This window comes from Remersonia thermophila, chromosome 4 (assembly GCF_042764415.1).
Source record: "Remersonia thermophila strain ATCC 22073 chromosome 4, whole genome shotgun sequence".
Lineage (NCBI taxonomy): Eukaryota > Fungi > Ascomycota > Sordariomycetes > Sordariales > Chaetomiaceae > Remersonia > Remersonia thermophila.
This window is the reverse complement of record NC_092220.1, coordinates 2,139,916-2,163,948: the sequence shown is the minus strand read 5'-3', so window position 1 is coordinate 2,163,948 and position 24,033 is coordinate 2,139,916. Positions and strand designations below refer to the sequence as shown.

The following is a 24,033-nucleotide window of genomic DNA, read 5'->3' as shown; positions in this document are numbered from 1 at the left end:
ACGGGGGGAATTGGACTTGTCTTGCTGATAGTTATCGCCGTAGCGTGCGTAGACGAAAACACGTTGTCACAACAAATGTCCCCATTTCCAAGAAAGAGAAAAAAAGAAAACAACAAGCAAACAACCGACAGACATGCAAACACACAAAGAATTGATGGATCGATTGAATGGAAGAAGCATGGCCTTTTGTTTTCCTGTTGTCATCCCCAGGACCAATACGCCCGAGCTACCTACGCTTACTACTACCTACACAGTAGGTAACCTACCTTAGCTACCTACCTACCTACCTACCTACCTTAGGTAAATACCTAAGCGGGACCCCAGCCAGGCCCCACAGGTCAGGGAGCTACACTGTGCTTCTGTATGCGCAAGTCAGCCAACAGGACGGTGTGGAACACGACCCGCCCACGGCCCATCCCCAGCCCGCGGCTCCCCCCTTCTCCCCCGTTAAGAGCATGTGCCGTCTAGAGGAAAGGACACGACCGGTTGATTGGAAAAATTATTGACCTTGCGCTGTGGATGAAGCAGCGGTGCCCGCTACCTGACACACAATCCACTCTCCGCCCAACGCCTTCAGGAGGACGTTGCTTCTTTGCCGGGTCGTGTCCACTCCGCCCCTTGCCCGTCGGCCTTTGATCTACGTATATACTGAAAATACCTCGATCGGCCTTTTTCTTCCTCCCCCACCCCTCCCACTGACCGAGCCCCGTCTGCAAAGACGCCCTCGGTATTCCTCTTCGCCAGTCTCCCGGTCGCCTTCCTTTTGGAACCTCTCCCCCTCGCCCACCATGTCTGCCGACGCGGCTCCCGCCCCGGCCACCAAGCCCGTCAAGCCCGATGAGGCCGCCTTCAAGAAGGAGCTCGAGAGGCTCGAGAAGGAGCACAAGCAGGCCCTGGAACAGTTTGTGAGTCGTCCCTCTCCCCCGGCCGGGCGCGTCGGCCTCGTGCCGCTCGCGTCCGGCTTGCTTCCGCGCCGATGCATCCCCGTGCTAACCTTTCGGGTGTCCCGACAGCAAGCCGTCAAGGCCAAGCTCGAGAATGCCCTGCCCGGCAAGAACGGCGAGGCGAGCCCGGCCCAGAAGCGCCGCCAGGAGCTGATCGCCGAGCTGAACGAGATCCGCACCAAGCAGGGCGCCGGCAAGCAGGACCGCAACAGCAAGGCGAACCAGCTCAAGCAGCTGGACGAGCAGCTGCGGCGGCGCATCTCGGAGCAAAAGGCCGCCCGGGCCAAGGTTCCCTACAAGAGCGCCGAGGAGATCGACGCCAAGATCAAGAGCCTCGAGCAGGAGGTGGAGAGCGGCAAGCTCAAGCTGGTGGACGAGAAGAAGGCCCTGGCCGAGGTGACGAGCCTCCGCAAGCTGCGCAAGACCTTCACGGGCCTCGACGGCGAGCAGGCGGCCATCGACGAGCTCAAGGCCAAGATCAAGGAGGTCAAGGAGTCGATGGACAACCCGGAGGCCAAGGCCCTCAGCGCCCGGTACGACGAGCTGCAGGCCGAGCTCAACGCCCTCAAGGAGGAGCAGGACTCGGCCCGCAAGAACCTGACGGAGCTGCGCAAGGAGCGCGACGACCTGTACAAGAAGCAGCAGTCCACCTGGGCCGCCCTCAAGAAGCACAAGGACGACTACCACACCCAGCGCAAGGCGGCCCAGCAGTGGGAGCGCGAGCAGCGCGAGAAGCGCCGCGAGCGGGAGCGCCTCGAGCGCGAGCGCATCGCCAAGGAGCGCCGCCTCGCCCGCGCCAAGGAGCTCCTGGCCGAGGCCAGCGAGCCCGCCTACGCCGAGGAGCTGCGCCGCGCCCACAACCTGGCCCGCTTCCTCGACCCGTCCTACGTCTCCGAGGAGAAGGGCCCCCTGCTCGCCGACAAGGGCCTCGCCGCCGCCCCGCAGCGCAAGGTGGACGCTTCGGGCTTCGAGGGCATGCGCCTCGTGCGCAAGGAGGACCGCGACGACGACTACCTGCCCGCCAAGAAGACGGGCAAGAAGGGCAAGAAGGGCGCCGCCGCCCCGCCCGAGGCCAAGTTCAACGTCCCGCCGTCCGTCATCGGCGACTGCGCCTTCCTCGGCGTCAACCCGCCCATGAGCGCCGCCGACATTCCTCAGGTGCTGGAGAAGGTCAAGGCCAAGATTGCTCAGTGGAAGGCCGACCAGCCTGAGCAGACCCGCAAGGTAGGCCGACGTTTTTGCCTTGTTATCACAGCCTTTTTTTTTTTTTTTTTGTTGCTGACGTTGCTCTGCGCAGAACATCGAGAAGGCCAAGAAGGAGATCGAGCGCCTCGAGGCCGAGGAGGCTGCCGAGGCCTCGGGCAACGGCACCGCCAACAAGCCCGAGGCCCCCGAGACGGACAAGGCGGTCGCCGAGGTGACCGAGAAGGTTGCCGAGGCTGCCCTGGACGACAAGGCCGCCGAGGAGACCAAGGAGGTCGAGGCCTCTGCGTAGTCGCGAGACCGATCATGGCACAGACGAATACACACACACAACAAAACGCATAGATGGATGAGCTTGGCTCAGAGGGAGGGTTGGCTTCTCCTGGAAACACGGCTGCTTTCGCCTCTTTCGCATTTTCATGTCACATTGTCATGCGTGCGATGGTTTGCTGGCGAGGAGGTCGCGCATGGGAGCGGCAGATGTACGAAAGGCGATGGTTTTGGTAGACTTCTTGGGTTTCCTGGCTTGGGAGGTGTGTGGATGGGAGGTTGTTCTGTTGATGGGCGCTTGGCTCTGTGTCGGCATAAATGAAGTAATAGAAATGTCCGTCACGACCATGGTTACCGAGAGGTGTCTTGACGCCTGAAACTCTGCTGGGTTGGGTCGCTGTTCCGTACACTGTGAGCTGCCGAAAAGGTAACGGTCGCGTGTAAGTATATATTAGAGAAAAAAGTCATCCACGCTGGAAATGAGAGGATGGTGATTCCATGGGCGGACGGACTACGAAACCACCTACAATGCATCCTCATCCTGAGAACAACCACATGGGAAAACACAAACGAAAAAAAAAAAAAAAAAAAAAAAAAAAAAAAAGAAAAGAAACATGAACCCGGAAGATGCTCACCCTGGTATAATAGGTCAGGAACTGGAACCTCGTTGAGCCCCCAATCTTGCACGAGTCAGCGTGCCGTTGTGACCTGGCCTGATGCTGATCCTTCTGCTCATTCAGGGGTACGAGGTTCCAGTTACGTCAACCGACAACAAAACCTGGCGCTAAACTTTAATCACACTACGCAACAGCGGACAAGAAACAAATTCTCAGAACAGTAACATCCTCTTCAACTCTCATCAAGCTCACCGAAAAAAATAATATCTAATTACCATGTGTTCTTGACGCTCATCTCTCAATCTTTATTTTTTTAACTCCCATCTTCTCACACTTTTGTTTTCTTTTCTTTTTTTTTTTTCGGTCTCGCTGGTATCTTACCACAACGTATCACCTGTTTCTCGGATATCAGCCGCCTCCCGGCATCCTCTCTCAGGACCCAACACAGCCCAACTCATTCTCGGGCTGTCTCGTTAAAAAAAAATAATAAGAAACCAAACGATGCACCAAGCAGCGAGGAGGTAGAAAAGGGAAATACCAGACACAAGCAGCAGCTAGGACCATGCTTCTCGCCCGCCTACACTCCCTCCTCGCTTTCCTCCGCCTGCGCCGCTCCAGCCCCTGGGCCCCGCGCACCCCTCTCGACTGGATCCTCTACTCCCCCGTGCAGTGGCTCGCGGCGCTGCTGTACCGGAACGTCTTGCTCCCGCTGCGGGGGTGTCCTTTCCATCCGCCCTCGCCTCCCCCCGCGCCCCTGAAGGATGACGCGGGCCGCATGGCCGGCGTGGGGAGGGCGTATTACTACTGCGGGTGCGGGAAGGGGAGGCCGTGGTTTCATCACCATTATGCCTCCTCCTCCTCCTCCTTCTTCTCCCTGTCGTCTTCTTCGGGGTGCGGGCTGCGCGAGTACTACCGGTTCCCCGGGCTGCAGCCGCTGCTAAGGCTGCCTGCGTCGTTGGGGTTCGGGAGCACGGCCGAGACGGCCGAAAGGGTGGACGGGGCGCCGGTGCTTCGGGACGGAGAGAGCGAGGGAGAGGGGGCGGATCGGTCGGGCCCGCGGGGACCGCCGTCGGTGTCGGGCTCGGAATCGGGCTCGGCAACGAGCGAGACAAGAGGAGCCCGCGGCCCCCGCCGGCCGATCCGCGTCGTGTGCCTCTCAGACACGCACAACCTCGCCCTCCCTCCCGAGGCGGTGCCTGACGGGGACCTGCTTATCCACTGCGGGGATTTGACCGTCGGCGGGTCCGTCGACGAGGTCCAAAGGCAGGTGGACTGGCTGAAGAGTCTGCCGCATCCGTGGAAGGTCGTGGTGGGTGGTAATCACGGTACGTTTCTGTCTCCCGGCTGCCCCTTTTTCTTTTGTCGACCGCGTCGCGAGGTTGCCGACCTGGCTTGCGCGGCGGCTATGTTTGGGGGCCGCCTTGTGCTGTGCGGATTCTGTTCATGGAATCGTTGGCTCCCGGAGGAGGCTTGATGACGTCGCTGACAAGGCTGGCCTGATCATCCCCCCGCTTCAGATCTCTGCCTGGACAAGAGTCTCAAAAAGAAGGCATCCTCGGCGGATCGGCACGAAAACGGGGAGAAGGACTTCAGCGAGCAGGAGAAGCAGCAACAACAACAACAGCAGCAGCAGCAGGAAGTCAACTGGGATGGCATCGAGTATCTCTGCGACCGCGCCGTGGAATTGCGGTTCCAAGGCGGGAGACGTCTGAATGTATACGGATGGGGTGCCGTCCCGGACCTCGGCGAAGGCCACGCGTGAGCTTCGTCCTCTCCTCGCTCCCAAACCAGTGGGTTGCTTTCTGGGTTCTTTGCTGACGAGTCTCCAAAGGCTGTCGTATCCCCGTCGGCGGCATCCATGGCACAGAAGGATACCCGACGAGACGGATGTCCTGGTCACCCACACGCCGCCGGTACGTGTCACCCCCGAAACGAACGAGAGGCAAACCGTGTTTTTCTGACGCAGACCGCAGGCTCACCACCTCGACCTCGGCCTCGGCTGTGCCGGGCTCCTCGACGAGGTCTGGCGCGTCAAGCCGCGCCTTCACGTCTTCGGGCACGTCCACCACGCCCACGGCGCCGAGCCCGTCTACTACGACGAGTGCCAGAGGGCCTACGAGGCGATCATGTCACGGCGACCCCAGGGCGGCCCGCTGCGCGAGCTCCTCTTGCCGGGCCCCCACTGGCTTGATGTCTGGGACATGGTGCGCCACGGCATCGCCAACATCCTGTGGAAGTGGATCATGCTCGGGCCGGGGACGAACAATGGCGGGTTGATGGTGAACGCGGCCTTGATGTATGGGGACAGCGGCGTGCTGAAGAACCCGATTACGGTGGTCGACTTGTGACGCAGCGATGGCAGAGGAGGGGTCCCTGCTGCTGTTTTTGAGCTCTAGGATGCCCTTCTGGTGAAGGCGGGAGGCCAGGCGTCCGGATGCCAAGTGTGAGCGAGCATCTACGGTGCTTGTGTAAAATAGACGGGGGTGGCTGGTAGCATACAGAGAGCCTGTCAACGTGCATCAAGAGAGGGTTGGGAGCCATGGATTCTAGGGAGATGACGCCCTTGGGGCTGACAAGATAAGAGAAGGGGGTGCGTCTTTCGAGGCGGCCATGGTGTTGGGAAAGGAACGGGTATGTCTGTTTCCTCTTGTTTTCTCAGCTGGTTGATGCTGAAGAACCCAGCCCTGGAGCGCCTAGTCGGATCCTCCCAGAGATTGCTGCTGTATTACATGAAAACAAACACCACTGGACATGGAAAACACAGCAACAAACCGTTCAGTCGGTCCAGATCAACACTCCCAACCTTAACCCGCTCTTTGAAGCCGCCCTGACCGAACAAGCAAAACAAGGCCCTCCGGCCCGCCGGATGGCCGCGTTGCGGCCGCGTTCTGCACACCACGCCCGCGCCGCCACCTCGGCTCCCTTCCCGGTGGCGTTGATCACCATCACCCGTGCCTCGCCGTCGTTCTGCCCGAGGTCGGCCTCGACCGTGTGCTCTTGAAGCTTGTCGACGGGCCAAACGTTCTGATACTGCTCCAGGTCCTGCGCGGGAATCCGGTGGCCGGCGTGGCCGAAAAAGCACGGGGGCAGATGGGCGAAGACGGGGTTGGTGTACAGCGTGTAGGCGACGGGGTTGGCGGCGTTATCGTCGCGTCGGAAGACGATGCTGGCGCGAAACCCGGCCCTGCCCTCGGCGAGACGCTCGGCATCGACATCATGCGCTGCAGCAGAAGCGGCTCGGCGCCCAATCTCAGCCTGAGCCTGCCCAGGCAGCGTTGCGAGCCTGATGGACTCGATGGAATACACGCTGGTGTCGTGTTCGGGCGGTTTCAGACCAATCCGCCGGAATGGGTCTACGCCCTCGGCAAAGAAAGAGTCCATCTCCTCCTGCATGATTCTGACGGGCGCTGGACGGCTGACCGCTGGGCGGGGAGCAGCGTCCAAGTGGTCCCGGGGCGGCTCAACAGGAGAAACGCCCCGGGTTTTGATGCCGACGTGGCGTGGCTTCGCAGGCAGCGGAGGCTCAAACCGAACCGGCGGGCAGGGCCCGATCCAGCCACAGATGGATGTGACGTCTGGAAGACATCCTAACACGCGCCCCAGCACCGTCCTGGCCCGCCAGTATGAGCGGGTAGGCAACGACAGGCCGCACTCGAAGGTTGGGCCAAGGCCCAAGTCTTTGCAAATGCTTGGGGTGCAGACGATCAGAGCCGACATGATTTTCCAGGCGCACCATTTCCCTGGAAGCGTGAGGCCATGAAGCCAGTCATTCAAGTGCCAGTCTATTGCGGTGCCACCGAGGAAGCGACCGTATGCGCTCTCGGCGGTGTCGCGTGTCTCTTGGATGAAGGGCCACTTGATTCGCTCGGCAAAGAGAAGAAGTCCTTCCGCTTGCTGTTGGTGCACAAGTGAGCGCGCCGCAATCTCCTTGCCCGTAGGATGCCAGTCTTCGTTGAGACAGGCCGACCGCAAGAAGTGCGCCTTCACCGGGTCAGGCTCCGAGCGGATGGCGGTGACGGCCTCTTCGATGGTTGCTTCGGCATCAGCAAGCCCCTTGCGCATGGCCGAGGAGGCGTCGTTCCCGGCCATCTTCAGTGCTGTCTCATACGCCTGCTTGGCTCGCTTGCCATGGCCCTGCTTGAGGGCGGCCATACCGAGGCGTGACCATGCCTCGGCGTTCATGGGGCCCAACCGGGTCGCGATGGAGGCGTCTGCTTCGGCTTCATCAACATGGTTCATCATGATGAGCGCCGCTGATCGGTCGCATCGATAAGCGGCGTTGGCCGGATCGATGTTCACGGCCTCGGTGTACATATCCACAGCCTTTTGATATTCCCCCCGTTTCCGGGCTTCGTTGCCAATCTCCTTGAACGTTTTTGCTTTGGCTTTTCGTTCGGCCGTCTCGGGCGTTTTCGCGCCATGGGTGGAAATCTTCTCCTCTCTGAGAGAAATCCAAACATGCTTCAGCCACCGATCGGAAATAATGAGACTGGCAAGAATCCGTTCGCTATGTTCTCGGAGGAAGAGATGGGAGGATACGTGCGGAAGTCTCAACGCAAACTCCCAGCTTAGGATGGTTTGTTGGAGGAGGTTCCAGAGGGGAACGCGGTCCCCATTCTGGCCTCCCAGCAAGAGCTTGGTGATGCTGCGCATCTCCCGGAAGTCGACGAACATGTCGTTGAGGTTTACTTGCCTGCAGAGATCTTCGATGAGAATGTCCAGGTTTCTCTCCGGGTTTCTAGTTTTGCGACAGGTGGGTGGAATGCCGACAAGCTCATCCAGGTGCAGGCGTATCTCGATCGCGTTTCGTAGAGGGTCCTGTGGATAATATATCTGAAAGTCGTTCAACCGACGCAGAATTGTCGCCACCCTGCTCGAGGACAGCTCATTGTAGTTGACGCAGGTGGTCATCGGCTCTTGCTTGGTGTTCAGAAATGCCCAACACTCGATCCCAAGGCCCTCTACGGTGACGGTTCCCGGATGGATGCTCTCCAAGTCGGGATGGCACTCGGGATCAAGCGGGAAGAAGTTGTCTGTGTCGAACCACCGAGGCTTGCTGAAGAACCTGTTGTTATTGTACAGTTCTACAAGACTTGTCAGTCACCAACATCGCCATGCCGCCATGATATTGGGGCACAAAGAATGAAAAAAAAAAAAAAAAAAAAGGATTGCGAGTTGCCATGCGCTGCATGCGACCTAACCGCATCCCCATGGGCTGTGTCTGTACACTTGGAGTTCATCTCCATACAGAATGGCTCCCAAGTCTGCTCAACCCCTTCCCATTTGACAAAGGTCTCTATGCGGGAAGAGCCTGGGGATGGGCCGAGGATGCCGGTGATAAGGAGACCGGCGTTCTTCGCGACCAATATGTCAAGGTCTTTAAACCAGTAATCCAGCACGGTCATCTCATATCGTTGAGTTTCGACCGTTCCGCCACCTGCTTGATCCTGCGCTTGAATCTCCTTGCGTGCCTCCTTGCGTCTCCCGTTGGCGTTATATGTGGCGATTTCGGCGCTGGAATCGCTCACGGCCGTGCAACCTGACAATACGGACTCGAGCTCGATCCTGGAGGACGGCGACACTCCCAACTCCTCTAGCCGCATGCTCGCACGCTCTGACAATACCTCGTTCTCGCCTGCCGTTGCCTCTTCCAGCAGCGTTAGCTCCCGCACCGACTCCGAGGCGTCGATGTCCTGCCGCATCGCCTTGGCCGCCTGCTCGCGGGCGTCAGGAAAGAGGCTGTCGAGACTGTCGTTGAAGCCGCGCAATTCCGCGACGAGGTCCAAACACTTTTTGCGGTCACGCACCGCCCACACCGTTCTGCGCGCGAGCGGCGTGTTTTGTTGTCGTTCCCTCGCGATCCGACGCATGGTATCATAAGCGCGCTTGAAAACCCCCTGTAGGGTTCGCCATCTTTGCGGTGGGAGCGCCGCCGTGCCCTCCAGGGATCCCGAGCCCTCCTCAAGGACGAGCTTTGGCGGGCTGGAGTCCGTATCGCTCCTGTAGGCGGTTCGTGTCTTCGAATACATGCTGAATGCAGCCGAGGACGCGGATAACCGCGTCCCGTACTTCCTGGTGGGCGAGGCGTGGATGGGCTGGCTTCGGGTGCGGGATACGGCTCAATGTCGGGTTTTGTTCCCCGGCGGGTGGGCTCACCGAAGACGTAGATGGGCTGCCGGAGAGCAGGACGCTCTGGAGGCCAATGCTGTCTCCCCAGCTAAGCAAACGGACACGCTCGACCTCAAACTTGACGTTCAGGATCTCGGAGTCGATGCCGAACGACCGCGGGGAATCGACCAAATCATAAACGGCGACAGCTGTCTACCACAGAGCAGCGATGCCCACGACAAGCCCCGCAACATCGGTCATGGTGTCAATGGAGCAGAGTTCAGTAGGCCTGATGTCTCAACCGCTGCGTAGACTACGCATTGTTCATTGGTGCTCGAGACAGGGTTAACCTCAATGTAAAGCGGCACATCCTTCCTCTTCGCGCGGCGCCGGCAAGGCTCGAGGGGAGCAGCCTCGCGGTCCGCGTCCCCCGCAACGCCGGCTGATGGTTCAGACGCGCCTGGCTGCGCCACACAGCCCCCCTCCAAGGGAGACAAGATCATGTCCTGTTGGCCAGCAAGCAAAGTTCCAGCGAGCCGACACGCTTATGGACAAGGACGCGCCTTTGGCAAAGCTTTCGGTTATTCCTGGACGAACAAACTGCCTCAAAGCACGGAGGGAAGGGAGGGGTTATGAACGGAGAACAGGCGACCATCCCCTCCGGTGCCGATGCCTTGCCCATGAAGGCTATTTTTATCACCGGGCTTCATTCAGCCGCAAGACATCGCCAGATGCGAATCTCGAGTCGCAAGAAATGTCAATGCAGACCATGAGGCGGACATTGGAAACTTCCAGATGAGCAGCTTTGTACCCGAGTAATCCAGTGGTTCGTAGAAGCCTCCGAAGATGCAGCATGCGCGCCTTCAGGGGATCGTAGAGCGAATGCCCGAATCGCTCCCTCACTACGGGGTGAACATCCGTAGTCGCTCACCACCCCCTCTTCGACCAGTGTTCGATGAACCCGAGTGGGCGTCAGTCTCGGGACAAAGTCGTATCAGCCCACGATGGTCTGCGGAGTTCTCAGGAGTCTGGAAGCCGATCCTTGGTGGTTTTGGCGTGGGTAGTTCTTCACCTCGATTCGGGACAGGCGCTCTTCACAGACCATGTAGGTCCTGGGGGGTTGATCAGGCACTCTGGTCTCGACTTGTCACTTACTGTGACGACGCATTCGCGTCGATGTTCAACGGCCGAGGAATACACGGGAATCGGTCAACCAAACGGGTCGGGCCAGCTTCGTCATCTCGATTTGATTCCCCGAGGGGTTTTGCAGGGCAGCTAAATGCCCGGATTGGACCCCTCGGAGGCAAAGCCGACGATTCCATTTAGCACCGAGGGTCTGCCCCGCGTGATGCGTTTCAACGAAACCAGGATGATGATGATGTACCCCCACCCCACGCCCTTCAACGGCATGGGACAGGGTGTTGGCCGATCTCCCCACGCCGCACCCCACGCTAGCGCCGCCTCTGACCTGACTTGACGACTCCGGGGGTGAGGTTCGAGACGAGCCACCTTGTCGCCTCCCAAATCTGGCTGCACCGGCGGGATGGTTTCTGTAAGCAGGGCACGTGAGGCGTTCTATTGGCTTGCCTCTTGGCAGTTGGCAGGTCGGCGACTGTTTCTGGCTTCAACTCGTCTTCTGGTTACTCCGTAGTGTCCAAGGGTGGCGAGAAGTCTGGGGCTAACGAGTCAAGATGCGAACCAGGTTCAACTTGGTCCTCATCGGGCAGGGTTCGTACTTAAAGTTAACGCAACCTGAAGAATCACGGCTGATAAGAGGCTCCAGCCTGGGTACGTATATACTATACTATACAAGTAGGCGAGCGAGCCGGATGGACCTGGCAGGAAAGCTCTGCCTGTCCTGGGCAGCTGGCAGATTACGCTCCTCTGCAGGACACATGGACTGGTCCGAAAGCATGGTTTCAGCTTCAGCTCGGGGAGACGGCAGATACCACCCTGCTCATCGTTCGTCCGTATGTACTGCGTACGTATTTCCATCACAAGGGGACGGGGGCTCAGTTGTTGTCGCTTGCCACAGCTCGGCCGTCTCACGTTCTCCGCTGCGAGAAGAATCCCATTGTTCAGCACGCAGTATTGTGGACAAGGCTTCAAAGGCCAGCCAACCAGCGTTGAAGAGATGATGAGCAGACGAGAAGCCTGGGTATCCATGTCCAACAGCCATCCAATCATCTCGATGTTCTTTTAACCCCACACGTTCCTTGCTTCTTCAGGTTTAGCTCGACGTCCACGCCCGGCCCCGCTTTTGCTGCCTTCTGTCGCCGATCGACAATGGGGGGAGGGGGGGGGGGGGGGAAGCGCTGCGAAGGGTGACAAAAACCAACTCGAGACCCAGAGCCGGCGACGACGCCACTTTATAATAGTCTGCCGCAGGTTTCGGGTCAGCCTCAAAGAGAGGCTGGCACATCCAGAGGCCAGAAGCATCCAGGCCTCGGACCTCGTTTCTTGGAATGTCGGAGCAGAGGGCCGACCGCAAGGATCACCAACACATACAAAATGCCACAGCGACGGGGCAAACGGTATGGCGTGGCTCGAAGCTTCGGAAGAGAGGGGGAGGGCAGCGCCGCGCCATCGAAGAGGCAGGTCCCTGGATTTCAGGATCACAGCTCCCGAGGTTGCAGTCAGGCATGGCTGCGACCCTCCGCAACGGTACCGAGTCCCAATCTTTGCCGCGCATCGGCCCTGACTTGGAAAAAAAGGCTCGCTGCTGCAGGGCGCGTCTGCAGGGCGAGCCAAAATCCTCAACACCTCCATTCCACCATCGCCACCTCATCCCCCTCGTCCCAAGTGCAGAGGTACCGAGGTCCCAGCGGTTGGTCCGTCCCATACGTTTGGAAGGCCTGGGGCAGGGAGACGACTGTTGCCGCCGTGTCCACGGGGCCCCCGCTTCTCTGAGCTGGGATGGCCATCTCATGAGATCCCCAGAACGACCGACAAAAGAACAGGGGCCAGCCGATGTTGGGTCTGCTGTTACCATAGCATACCTAACCTGGAGCTGGCACGGTATCCGTAAAAGACACACCGCCGGGTACCGAGATGGCAGCAGGAAGCTGTGCGTACTCACGTCCCGACGCGGCACCCTCCATAAGTCAACCGACCCAACCGGCGAAGACCGGCCACGGCGTTGTCCGCAGTCCGGAACCTCCCACTTTGTTGTTGGGTGTCGAAGGGCGGCAAGCATCGGCCAGCCCGAGCGCGCACGCACACGGACACACCCACGCCCATACTACTACACACACACACACACACACACACACACACACGTACATACACATACACGCACAAATGCACGGTTGTGTGTGAGAGTATCCGCGTGTATGGTTACCGAAGCGGGAGCGTTAAGGAACACGCTACCGTGTATGTACATAGCGCCCCCCCCCTCCCCCCCTCCCCCCCTTCGGGCCTGTTGGAGGCGACGCTTGGCTGGATTCGGCCGCAGCAGGACAACCTCTCGAAAAAGTCACCTGCAGGAGGCCTATACATTAGGCTGTTGGGGACCCCCACCCTCCCGCCAGTCAAATTGTCACCCGCGCAGTCTTCCTAGAAAGCCGATCGGTTGGTCCATGAGAGGCAGAGGACGGAAGATTTGCGTATGTCGACCATGGCTGTCGAGCCCACCGCTCCTCAGCCCGGGGAGATTGCCCGCCATGGTATTACGGTGCCATGCCAGTCATGCAAAGCCAAAAGCTTACTGCGTATATACACCTACGGCGCATAAAGTTCTTTTCTTTTCTTTTTTTTTCATGAGCTGGACATAGGCACGGCACCCCTTGGACCGAGACTGTCGGTGGGGAAATCAGGCCATCCAGCGAGTGCATCTCTTCCCATCGGGGGCTTCGGTGTCGTCGTGGATTCATGCCAGATCCGCCTTCCCACGTGTGAGAGTGAAGCGGACGACATGTTTTCGAGCGTGCAGCTAGCAGCGCGAGGCCCTTGACAGCTCCAGGCCCATCCAGGTTGACACGGGGCGACGCGCATCCCCGGGAAAGCCCTGCAGCGGACAGGACCCCCATGCTTTCGTTACGTTACCATCGAAACCGAGAGGGGGAAGAGAAGGAAGCGAAGGAAAGCAACCCAAGCCGGAACGGGGGCTGCAGGGGGTTCGCTACGGCCCCAAAAGTTCGATCCTGGTTGTGTGATGCTGTTTGTGATTGTCCCGTCGCCGGTTCATGCGCCTGCTGGAATGGAGGGCAAGGCCGGCAAGAAACAGACAAGGCCATGGACGAGATGCAGGCCTGCCTGGCGACGTTTCCATTCCATGTTATTTTTTTTTCTTTTTATTTTTCTGCGGTTCCTTCTCTTCATTGCGTCTCATGCACCTGCTCCTGGCCCCGTCCCCGTGCTCCTGCCCCATGAACTGCATCTGGGCGCTCACACCACCCCCCCCCCCTTCCCATTCTGCCCCCCGGCCCGGCCACCACCACCAACCCCTCCTCCCCTGTCGCGGGCGGCCTACCTTGGTCAACAGAGAAGGACAAGCCCCACCCGAGCATCCGGTCCCCAGCTTCCTTGCGTGCAGCTCCGCACCTCTTCACGTTCTCTTCCCAGGGTTGCGTTGTCGGTTCACACCCTCCCGACGCTCGACTCTCACACCCTTTCACGCTCACACCTTTCGCTCGTTCTCACGCTTTTCCCTCTCGGTGGCTGTCTCTCCACATTTTGGCCTCTGCCTCTCCCCACCATCGATGGCATGGCTCTGCCCGCACCCCCGGCCTTTTTGCACACGCCAACCCCTCTCGGTTGTTCAGGCCATTTTCATCAGTCCAATGCGTGCCAGGCTATTAGCGTTACCGTTCCGTTCATTTTCCCGCGAAGGCTCGCCCGCTCGCCGCTGATGGACGCTCTTCCGTTCCCTTTTGCTTGACTTTTCCCGACTGCGAGGTCGCTCGTCACGGTTTGCGGTAGTTTTCATCAATCTAGATTTTTTTTTCCCTTCCTTCTGCACGTTGTGACTTACGCCTCTTGGCCTTGTTTTAGTTTGACTTCTTCACCTGTCTACTTTTTGTTTTTTTACTTCACTCCTGATACATCCAGCTCCCCCTCGCCGCTCTTGTTGCTACGCGGGACCGATCGAGGCTTTTTTTCGGGAGGCGCCGGACAGCTACCGCTGCTGCTCTGGCTGTGTTGTCCTGTGCTCGTCCGATCCCGCCTACGCTGCTCCAGCGTCACCGCAAGTCTGTACTGAGTTCATTCGACCATCGGCCATGAGCTCCGTACCTTGACTCCGTCCGAGATCCGGTCCGGCGAGGTAGAGAAGCGAGCCTGGTTCAGGATTTGTTGAGGAAACGGGGTGTTGCGCCTCCAGCCCCTCCCCCCACACACATACGCCTTCTTCCCCGTTTCCATCTGCTCGGGTTTGCTCGATCGTACACAGCATACGCGACATTGTCTCACCCACAATCTTCCTCTGGATCCTCACCCCGCATAGGTTGCCAGACCTGTGCTCGCATTCCTGAAGTCGGCCCACCAGAGCCTTAAACTCCGCACCCCCCCCCCCCCCTTGGAGCATCCTTTCGCCTGCTTGCGGCCGGCTTGTTCCCACCCACGGCTGGAGCCACCAGAAACTTGGTGCACAAGGCGCCGCCGCGTAACCCACGACCTCACGCCAGGGCTGCAGAACTCGGGGTTTCTTGGAGGCCCGCATCGGCTTCCCTACTTGCACATCTAACCGGCGCCGGCACTGGCTGATGGACTAGCCGGTCGGGAGCATGGCTTCGGTTCTCGCTTCCCACCCAAGTGATATTCAAGCGCACTCCGTCTCTACCTCTTCGCGATCGGCTCAAGCAATGCCGCCGCTGGCTGATTCGCTGTCCCCGGGCAGCATCGAACCCGAGCCCAAGCGGGAGCCCGGCCAACGCGAAGCATCCGACGACAAGGATATCGACGGTCTGGATCTGGACGATGCCGAGGACGGGGACGGCGGCGGAGATGGTGCTCACTCGTCCAACTCCGACGGCCCAGCTCGCAAGCGGCGGCGCAGTCGCAAGGGGCTGGACAAGAAGTTCGAATGCCCGGAGAAGGGCTGCGGGAAGAGCTACTCGAGAGCCGAGCACCTGTACGTGCCTCCGATCCCAACCACGCTGCCCGATGGAGCAACCGCAGAGCACCCAGCGCTAACATAGGCCGCGCGCCCTTGCGCGCATCATCATCACGCACCAGCTACCGCCATCAGCTGAACCATAACCCGAAGCAGGTCTACAAGTGCGGCATCGGCGACTGCCAGAGGACCTTCGTCCGGCTCGACTTGTGCAACCGCCATAAGGACCGCCACCAGGCCAAGGGCTCGGCTTTGAACCGCAAGGACTCCCTGCTGAGCCAGACGTCCCCCGTGACGGACACCCGACCGCCGTTCGCGTCCCCCGGCTCGGCATCGCCCGAGGTAAACCGCCCGGGCACCGCTTACACGAAGGGCCGCTCGCTCTCCATCCAGTACCATTCGCCCAAGGACGTTATGGGAAGCCCCTATACTCCCGTCAGCAACACCCCGCCGACCACGTATGCGAACGGGGCCGCTGCCAACGGCGTCGACTACGTGCACCATGACCAAGGGGGGTTCGTCCACCTGGCCCAGCGGGGGGCGCACCAGTCGCCGGATCCGCGCCGCGCATCGATCCAAAGCAATGTCGGCCCTTACGGCGTCCTGTCCCCCGTTTCCACGCAGCACGGCTTCCCCGGCCAGCCGCACAACACGCCCCACTCCGCCGGCGGCATGGCCTACGTACCGCCGCAGAACTTTCCTCCATTCAGCCTCCCGCCGTCCGACTTTGCCACGTCGTCCTCGGCCGCTGCCACGGCGCGGAACGACCAGGCGTCGTACTCCGCATCTACGGGGGGCGAGTTCGCGGACCAGCAGACCCAATCGACAGGCGAGATGATGCTTCTCGACCAGATGAGCATGCAGCAAACCATGCCCGTGTTTGGAAGTGACAGCATCCTCAACAAGTCACCCTATGTCGCCATCCCCGAGGACTTTGTGGCCTATCTGTTCAACACGCACGGCGAAAACTCCCCCCTGACGGGGGTCCCGATGCAGAGCTACAAGTGAGTTTTCGAAGCGGAAGCTTGAAGCCTGACAATGCCTTGGCGTTTACTGACCGTTTCCTGTTTCCAGCTACGGCGAGTTTTCGAACCAGTATGGCACGGCATACTATGGTAACGATCCGAGCCAGATGGGCTACTTCCCCGCAGCAACCGGGCCGCAGCAGGTCATGTCGGTTACGAGCCTGCTGGACCAGAACCTGCCCGAGTCGGTCATCTCGGAGGAGAAGAGCGCCGAGATTTTCGAGCTCATCAAGGAGCGATTCCACGAGAACGGCCACGCGCCGGTGGAGCGGCAGCGCGACACCATCCTCGAAGGCGACCGCAACGACGACTCTCATATGCTGAGCCGCAAGATGATGCAGGCCTACATCGGATCGTACTGGGTGCACTTCAGCGACCAGGTCCCCATTCTGCACAAGCCCACCTTCTCTCCCGATAAGACGCCCAACCTGCTGCTCATCGCCATCATGACCATCGGCGCGGCGTGTCTGGACAAGGCGCACGGAGCCAAGGTGACCAAGGCCGGGGCGCAGCTGTCGAACTTCCTCGCGTGGCATTTGCGGTGGGAGATGTTCCAGGACCCCAACTGCCGGCCGCCGGCCAAGCTGTGGGTGTTCCAGACTCTGCTGCTGCTCGAGCTGTACGAGAAGATGTACTCGACACGAGAGCTTCACGAGCGGGCGCACATTCACCACGCAACCACCATCACGCTCATGCGGCGCGGTCGCGCGCTCATCGGCAAGTCGGCCCTGGATTCGCCGCCGAACCCCCGGGACGACAAGACCAACGGATCACGCCAGTCGTCTACTTCGGGCGCCATGACTCCCGAGGAGTGGTGGAACAACTGGGTCACCAACGAATCGACACGGCGCGCCGCATTTGCCGCCTTCGTTATCGACTCGATCCACGCTACCATGTTTGGACACTCGACCGTCATGGTGGCCCACGAGATGCGGCTCCCTCTGCCGTGCGACGACAAGCTGTGGAAGGCGACGAGCGGACCCGAGGTGGCGCGCATCGAATCGCAGTTGATGGCGGGCGGCAACAAGGCCATCTCGTTCCTCGAGGGCCTCAAGCGCACCCTGAGCAACCAGGAGGTGCAGACCAACTCGTTCGGACGCACCATCCTCATGGCCGGCCTGCTCAGCGTGAGCTGGCATATGAACCAGCGCGACCTGCAGGTGAACTCGCTGGGCGGCGGCGTGTCGCAGGCTCTGGGCGGCCGGGACAAGTGGCGCGGCACGCTGACGCGCGCTTTCGACTCGTGGAAGAGCGATTTCGACAAGACGCTGCTGCTGCGTCGCGGCGATCTGTCGTCCGACCCCTACTACGATCCGCAGCAGAGCCGGCAGGAGGAGAACGTCGTCTTCGAGAGCCGCATCGTCCTGCACCACCTGGCCCACATGGCCATGCACGTCGACATTGTCGACTGCCAAATCTTTGCCCGCGCCAAGCGCCTGCTCGGCCGCGCCATCGGGCCCCAGGACCTCAACAGCGCCCAGCGACGCATGAAGGACATATGGGCTCCTTCGGCAAAGGCCCGCGACGCCACCTACTACGCGCTCAAGTTCCTGCAATCGGTGCTGATTCCGGACCTCTCCGGCAGCGCCGTCGGTGGAAGCTCGGCCGCCGCTGCCAATGCTGCGGGCTACGGCCGCGACGACCAACCGCCCTACTCGGCACGCGACGACGTGCTGCTCAACCGGCCATGGGTGCTCTACTTTGCGGCGCTGGTGGTGTGGTGCTACGGATTTGCGCTCGAAGGGCCGTGCCCGACGGCCCCGGTGCCGACCACGCAGCAGGAGAAGGTGCGCATGATGCGGGAGTACCTCTTGCGCTACGGCAACGTCTCGTCTCCCGAGGAGCTGAAGGCCATGAAGGGTATCAGCCAGAACACGGCCGTCCTCATGGTGCTCAAGGAAGCGTTCAGCGAGTCCCGCTGGGAGCTGCTGCATGAGGGCGCGACTCTGATGAACAACTGCATCCAGCTGAACGCGGGGCATAGCGTTCCTTAAGGGGGTGTTGTGGGGCATCAAGGTGGGTTGAAGAGTGCGAGCTTTTGGTTTATGATGGATAGGGTAATGCATGGCTTGGGGGATCAGCGTATGGCTTTTGGGGGATAATGCAGCAGGATGGGGGGAATCACGACGGAAAGCATCTTCTCTTGAAAATTAACAAAAAGGCGATGGGGGGGAAAAAGGAACATCCCCGCCAGACTGACAAAAAGGATGAAAAGGAGGTATATATATATATATATATTGCGAGACCTACCTACCTATCTACATATACCGGGGGATGGAGAGGATATATTGCCGGAGTACTTGGTTGGGTGGGTGGGCATGGCAAGCTCCCAGGGGTCGGCGGCGGCGGTGGTGGCGGCGGATTGATGGCATCTCCTCGTTTTGAGCAGGCAGATCTATTGTTTGCTGCAGATGTTTTTGCAATTTTCTTGATCATGTTGACTTTTTATGTCTCTCGCTCTCACTGCCTATACCCCTTGCTTTTCTTTTTTTTCTTTTTTTTTTTTTGTCACCTTGACAGTTTGGAGATACAAATGATACCTTGGCATTAGCGTATTACCACTTTCTTTTTTCTTGACGTTTCGTGTCTGAAACGCATGTCTCGGAGGCGACTGCGAGCCTCCGGGCTCGTGGTGACCTTTTGCGTGCAAGTCACAAGCCATCGCCATCGTTTTTGGATTCGCCCCGTCGTTCTTTACCACTCTTATAAGAATACCATGGCGGCAAGTCTCTTGTCATCTTTCGTCTTTGACTCCGGGCGGTACTCCAGCAGTAAGGGGGCACCATTATACAAATAACTGGGATGGATCGATGGCTGCCGGTGACATCCAAGCCACATACACCTAGCACCTCGGCATCCAAGCTCTGCGCCTCGTCCCCGGGCTGCCTTGACAACATGCGCCCGACATCACTCCCAACCCCAAGACCAGGATCTCCAACAGGACCTCATCATGCCTTGGCTCCGACATCCAAATCCGTATTCACCTTGCCGTGCTCGCACGTCGCCAGGATGGTCCCGTCGGACGCGCGGCGCATGATGCCGCGCAGGGTGCACAGCCGGCGGCCGATCTGCACGATATCGCACTCGACAATCACCTCGGTACCCTGGGGCGCCGGGCGCAGGTAGGTGGTGTTGAGAGTGCGGCTGACGCCGAGGCGCGACCAGTAGCCCGGGCGGGCGACGAGGGCGAGCGGGACCGAGGTGCAGAAGTCGAAGAGGGTCGCGGTGCAGCCGCCGTCTGAAGGGGGGATTCTTTCGTGTTAGGAGGTAGGATAGGGGAGGGAGGGGTTGCGGGGGGTTGGGGTTTGGGGGTTGGGAGTTGGCAGGGAGGTTGAGACATATGAGCAAGGAGGAAAGGGAAGAGGGGGAAAGGGGGAATGATGCTGAACTTACGCAGGTTGCGCAGACGGTTGCAGTGCTCGGGCTGGACGGTGAAGCGGAAGGTGACGGAGGGATGAGGAGCGTCGGGGGAGGAGACGGAATCGATTTTCATATAGGGGATGAGGAGCTGAGTCCACTGGAGGAACGAGACGAGGTCAGGTCAGCCACCGCATGATGCGCCCCGGGGATGGTGGTTGGTAGGAATGGAAATCAAAGAAACCCAGAACCCGAGGCATTGCGTACCTCCTTCTCATCCGGGTCGGCGACCTGCTTCCCAAAGTCCTCCAGCACGGCTCGGATGCGCTCCTCGCCTTCGCGAGCGAGGAACACGCGGGCTTGCCGCTCGGTCTTGTCCGGTGCGTTGGAACCCGTCATGGTGGAAGTATGGTGTTTCAGGGCTTGTTGTTCTTGTTATGGTTGACGACTCTATGGCGTTGATGGGTTGGTCCCGAGGCAGGACTCCGGTGGGAACGAGGGAATGGTGGCACCAGCGCCGTGTAAGTGAGGGAGCGGATGCAAGGAGTTTTGAGCGAGCCCTGTCGCGTTATGATTGCTTGAAAGATACCCGGGCAGATGAAGACAGGGTAAGCTGCGCCAGAGGATTCGTTTTGTATGAGGCCCTCCCAAAGCCCTGACCAGACTTTTGTTTGGCTAGAGAATGACCTGGCAAGTCCGGCACAAAGTGGCTTCGTCGGCCCGGAAGAGGTTACGCAGTTCAGGGGAGCGAGGGACCCGTAGTCACCTAGTTAATACGCTTTGGAGATGGTCTGTGAGGTGTGAGCCGAGCTTGACGTTGCACACAGTACACTACGTGTGTTACCGTACGTACACAGCATTCGGCCCCAGGGGCCCCGGTGTGGGGCCGACCCCGCGTCCGGGCGGACGACCCCTTGCCAACGCGACATGCCTCGGCATTGGCGGCCACTCTTTACCGGGGCACGAGCTGGAATTAGAGTCAAGTTACCTATCGATTGCTGAGCGCGCGCTTTCAGCCATGTGCGCCGCTGCGCTGCCATTGCATCCCAGGGGACCTGACCTCAGCTTACCACCAACATCATCAAAAACATCAAAACATCAAACACCATCCAACACGACGTCCTCTCCACGACCAAAAAAAAAAAAAAAAAAACCCCTCTTGCAAGGGGTTTCCTGATTCACTTTTACACCTCCGTCATCACCGCCGAACCGCTGATGCTTCGATAGACCCCCGACGATTTCCGAGATTGCAACATCCGAGGGGGGGACGGACCGTCGCGAAACGGGAAGGGAGCGTGACTGGAGATTGAAGACGAACGAGACGGAAGAGACGACGCCATGGAGTTCGTCGCCGCCGCGTCGGCGACGTCTCCGCTGTCGTTCGACGAATACAAGCCTTCTCTCTTCGAGCTCCTCGCCGAGCAGCAGCTCGCCTCCCTCCTCCCACCCACCCTCCGCTACATCCTCACCCTTCTCACCCACCGCTACCCGCGCCACCTCCTCCGCATCCTCAATCGCTTCGACGAAATCTACGCCCTCGGCGCCTTGCTCGTCGAGCGGCACTACCTTCGCACCCGCGCCGGCTCCTTCACAGAGAACTTCTACGGCCTGAAGCGCGAGCTCGCCACCGCCGCCGAGCTTCCGCGCGCCGCCTCGGCGGCCCCGGCCGCCGTCCGCGAAGCCCTCCGCCTGCGCGGCGCCGACCTGTGGCGGAACCTCATCATCATTGTCGGCATTCCGTACCTCAAGCGCAAGCTCGATGACGCCTACGAGGCCGACGCCCCGCGGGCGCTGCTCGGCGCCGCCTACAACCGCCCGCCGCCCCCCGGAGCGCCGTGGCGCGAGCGCGCGAGGTACTGGGCGCGCGTGGTCCTCCTGCGGCGCGTCTACCCGGCCGTGAACGCGGCCTACTACCTGTCCATGCTGGGCTTCAACCTGGCCTACCTGTTCGACTCGTCCAAGTACCACAACCCGCTGCTGTGGCTCGTCGGGACGCGGATCCGCCGCATGGGGCCGGCCGACTACCGCGCCATCGAGGCGCTCGAGGAGAAGAGGGCAGCGGCGAGGCGCGGGGCGCACGCCACGATCGCGGACCGCGTGCTCGGAGGCCTCTCGCTGGCCCTGCCGGCGGGCATCTTCGCGCTCAAGTTCCTCGAGTGGTGGCACGCGTCCGACTTTGCCAAGCAGCTCTCCAAGCGCGCCGCCGAGAGCCTGGACCTGCCGCCGCCCGTCGTGGCGGGGCTGCCCGAGCCGGAGAAGGGGGGAAAGAAGAAGAAGAAGAACAAGGACCAGGCGGCCGAGGGGGAGCCAACGGGAGAACTCGCCCCGGGCCAAGAGCCCGAGGACGAGCAAGATCTCCCCGACGAGGAGCAAGAGGCCCGCGCGTCGGCACGGGCTCCCATCGCCGCGTCGTCGCTGCTGCCCATCTACACGGTGCCGCCGCCCGCGCGGTCGGACCTGTGCCCCATCTGCGGCGAGGAAATCACCACGGCGGCGGCCTGCCAGACGGGCGTCGTGTACTGCTACGCGTGCATCCACAAGTGGCTCACGGGCACGCACCCGCGCCAGGAAAAGTTCATGGCCAGCCGGGCCGGCGGCTGGGAGAGCGGCGAGGGCCGGTGCGCGGTCACGGGCCGGAGGGTGCTGGGCGGGACCGAGGGGTTAAGGAGGCTGATTGTGTGAGCGGAGCGGGGTGGGCGTTGAGGAGGGGTCGGAGGACGTAATAGAACGAATGGGTTCTACCTACCTATGTATGAGTAACTAAGGCAGCCCGAGGCGATAGAAGCTTCATGTAATCTTGATGAGTATTATGTCCTGTCCTACCTACTAGGTACCTAGACATTACCTACAGCCTGCCTCCATACCTACCTTATGTACCGGTACTTTACGTACCTTGTCTACCGACCTGTCTTTGTATCTTCTTTGAGCCTCGAAACCTGAAGGGATCAAGAGAGAAATACTATACAGCATTTGGTATTTAGTGACAGCCACAGGGCCGAAGGGGCCTACGCAGTAGACCTCGCAACCTGGAAAGCTGGTACCTGAGGTGACCCGAGTTGCGACGACGGGAATGGCGGGCCGGCTTACACGGACTACCTAGCACACGCACTCGGGCACATGACGCTGTGGTTCTGTAAGGTGCGCGGTAGTGCTGTGGGTACCGTACCTTAGGCAAGGTACAGCGCTGTACTGTGTAACTCCAGGTACCTCAGGTAGGTATCGTAGGTAATGTTACGCTGCACGTTCGAGGGCGCTACCCAGGCGGACGCGCCGGGCCAGGCCCCGTCAGCCTTGAGGCGCATGGTTGCTCCGGCGGGCAAAACTTGGCCCCACAGCGCCCCAGCCAGGCCCCACGCTGAATCCGTCATTCCGGTCAGTTCGCTCCCACAGCGAGTTAGTCCGGCTCAAATCTCTCCTCTCTGCAACCCCAACGCGGAGAAACCGACCCTTTGCAAACCTGTGCGGTCGTCCTCGCAGATCCCCTCTCCCTTGGTCACCCACGCACACCCAGGCCCATCTCACCACCCGGAAGCACCAGACGCCAAGCATTCGTCCGCTCTCGACTCCCATCGTCACTCGATCTGCATCAAGCTGCACGCCATGGCGCCGCTCAAATCGGCCCGGAGCGGCCAAGACGACTCCAAGACGAGCACGCCTCCCCCCAAAGACAAACCTACCGGCGCCGGCGGGGTCAAGATGCGCAGAGGCGCAAGCAACGCCGGCTCCAACCTGCGGGAGGCAACACAGCCGCCTCCGACGAGCGTCCCGACCACGACGAACGATGCGCCGACCGCTTCGCAGGAGGCCAGCACGCCAGGAGTAGGCCGCCCGTCCATTTCCTCCTCCGCCGAACCCTCTCTTCTTCTTCCCCAAGCTGCGTGCAGCCTTCCGCTGACCTCGTCCTCCCTCCGCATGACAGCTTCAATGGCCCGCCTTTGACCGCGACGTCCTCCACGCCTACCGCCGGGCCTACCGCCTCAAGACCCCGACCGCCTTTGTCAGCGACCACCACGAATGGGTGCTCACCATGCCGGGGAGCATCGGGCTCTACTCGCCGACCATCGCACGCCGCAAGGAGCTGCGGCGCCAGACCAAGGACCAGCTGACCAACGTGGTGCGCAAGCACTTCAACGCGCTCGGCGTCCAGGAGAACGACGTCATCGTGGACTTTTTGCACAAGATCCGCAACCAGGGCGTGACCAAGCCGAAGAAGCCGAAGCCGAGAGAGTTCCACAACATACCCCTGCCCGAGGTTGGGAGGTGATGGCTTCTTTCGTTCTTGGATACCTAGGTACCGAGAGCGATGGGGGCTTGGGCTGGCCAAGGGTGGTCGAGTGCTGTGCGTACATGTACTGCATGCAGTGATACCCAGGGGTTATTTTTTCCTTTTTTTTTTGGCATCGAGCAGAGGGGACACGGCACTCTGCTCGGAACGGAAGACAACGACGGCTGGCTAG

The 24,033-nt window shown here is 60.3% G+C and overlaps 8 protein-coding genes across 8 annotated transcripts; 5 read left to right on the top strand and 3 right to left on the bottom strand.

Moving 5' to 3' along the window:
• Positions 1 to 788: 788 nt before the first annotated feature.
• Positions 789 to 2,439, top strand: VTJ83DRAFT_4750 (uncharacterized protein; the record flags this gene model as incomplete). The annotated part of the gene is made up of 3 exons (XM_071011274.1): positions 789 to 905; positions 1,014 to 2,168; positions 2,242 to 2,439. 3 exons carry the CDS (start codon positions 789 to 791, stop codon positions 2,437 to 2,439), a joined length of 1,470 nt encoding a protein of 489 aa, XP_070866200.1.
• Positions 2,440 to 3,596: 1,157 nt separating this feature from the next.
• On the top strand, positions 3,597 to 5,382 carry VTJ83DRAFT_4749 (uncharacterized protein; the record flags this gene model as incomplete). The annotated part of the gene is made up of 4 exons (XM_071011272.1): positions 3,597 to 4,359; positions 4,552 to 4,792; positions 4,866 to 4,947; positions 5,008 to 5,382. 4 exons carry the CDS (start codon positions 3,597 to 3,599, stop codon positions 5,380 to 5,382), a joined length of 1,461 nt encoding a protein of 486 aa, XP_070866199.1.
• Positions 5,383 to 5,809: 427 nt separating this feature from the next.
• VTJ83DRAFT_4748 (uncharacterized protein) lies at positions 5,810 to 7,945 on the bottom strand (the record flags this gene model as incomplete). Its single annotated transcript, XM_071011271.1, has 1 exon — positions 5,810 to 7,945. The coding sequence occupies one exon, from the start codon at positions 7,943 to 7,945 to the stop codon at positions 5,810 to 5,812; it is 2,136 nt and encodes a 711-aa protein (XP_070866198.1).
• Positions 7,946 to 8,627: 682 nt separating this feature from the next.
• Positions 8,628 to 9,396, bottom strand: VTJ83DRAFT_4747 (uncharacterized protein; the record flags this gene model as incomplete). The annotated part of the gene is made up of 4 exons (XM_071011270.1): positions 8,628 to 8,679; positions 8,707 to 8,887; positions 9,004 to 9,276; positions 9,315 to 9,396. The coding sequence occupies 4 exons, from the start codon at positions 9,394 to 9,396 to the stop codon at positions 8,628 to 8,630; spliced, it is 588 nt and encodes a 195-aa protein (XP_070866197.1).
• A 5,547-nt stretch (positions 9,397 to 14,943) lies between these two features.
• Positions 14,944 to 18,213, top strand: VTJ83DRAFT_4746 (uncharacterized protein; the record flags this gene model as incomplete). Its single annotated transcript, XM_071011269.1, has 3 exons — positions 14,944 to 15,212; positions 15,317 to 16,198; positions 16,269 to 18,213. The coding sequence occupies 3 exons, from the start codon at positions 14,944 to 14,946 to the stop codon at positions 18,211 to 18,213; spliced, it is 3,096 nt and encodes a 1,031-aa protein (XP_070866196.1).
• A 954-nt stretch (positions 18,214 to 19,167) lies between these two features.
• On the bottom strand, positions 19,168 to 19,975 carry VTJ83DRAFT_4745 (uncharacterized protein; the record flags this gene model as incomplete). The annotated part of the gene is made up of 3 exons (XM_071011268.1): positions 19,168 to 19,457; positions 19,613 to 19,736; positions 19,844 to 19,975. 3 exons carry the CDS (start codon positions 19,973 to 19,975, stop codon positions 19,168 to 19,170), a joined length of 546 nt encoding a protein of 181 aa, XP_070866195.1.
• Positions 19,976 to 20,914: 939 nt separating this feature from the next.
• On the top strand, positions 20,915 to 22,258 carry VTJ83DRAFT_4744 (uncharacterized protein; the record flags this gene model as incomplete). The annotated part of the gene is made up of 1 exon (XM_071011267.1): positions 20,915 to 22,258. One exon carries the CDS (start codon positions 20,915 to 20,917, stop codon positions 22,256 to 22,258), a length of 1,344 nt encoding a protein of 447 aa, XP_070866194.1.
• A 918-nt stretch (positions 22,259 to 23,176) lies between these two features.
• Positions 23,177 to 23,840, top strand: VTJ83DRAFT_4743 (uncharacterized protein; the record flags this gene model as incomplete). Its single annotated transcript, XM_071011266.1, has 2 exons — positions 23,177 to 23,395; positions 23,496 to 23,840. The coding sequence occupies 2 exons, from the start codon at positions 23,177 to 23,179 to the stop codon at positions 23,838 to 23,840; spliced, it is 564 nt and encodes a 187-aa protein (XP_070866193.1).
• Positions 23,841 to 24,033: the final 193 nt, after the last annotated feature.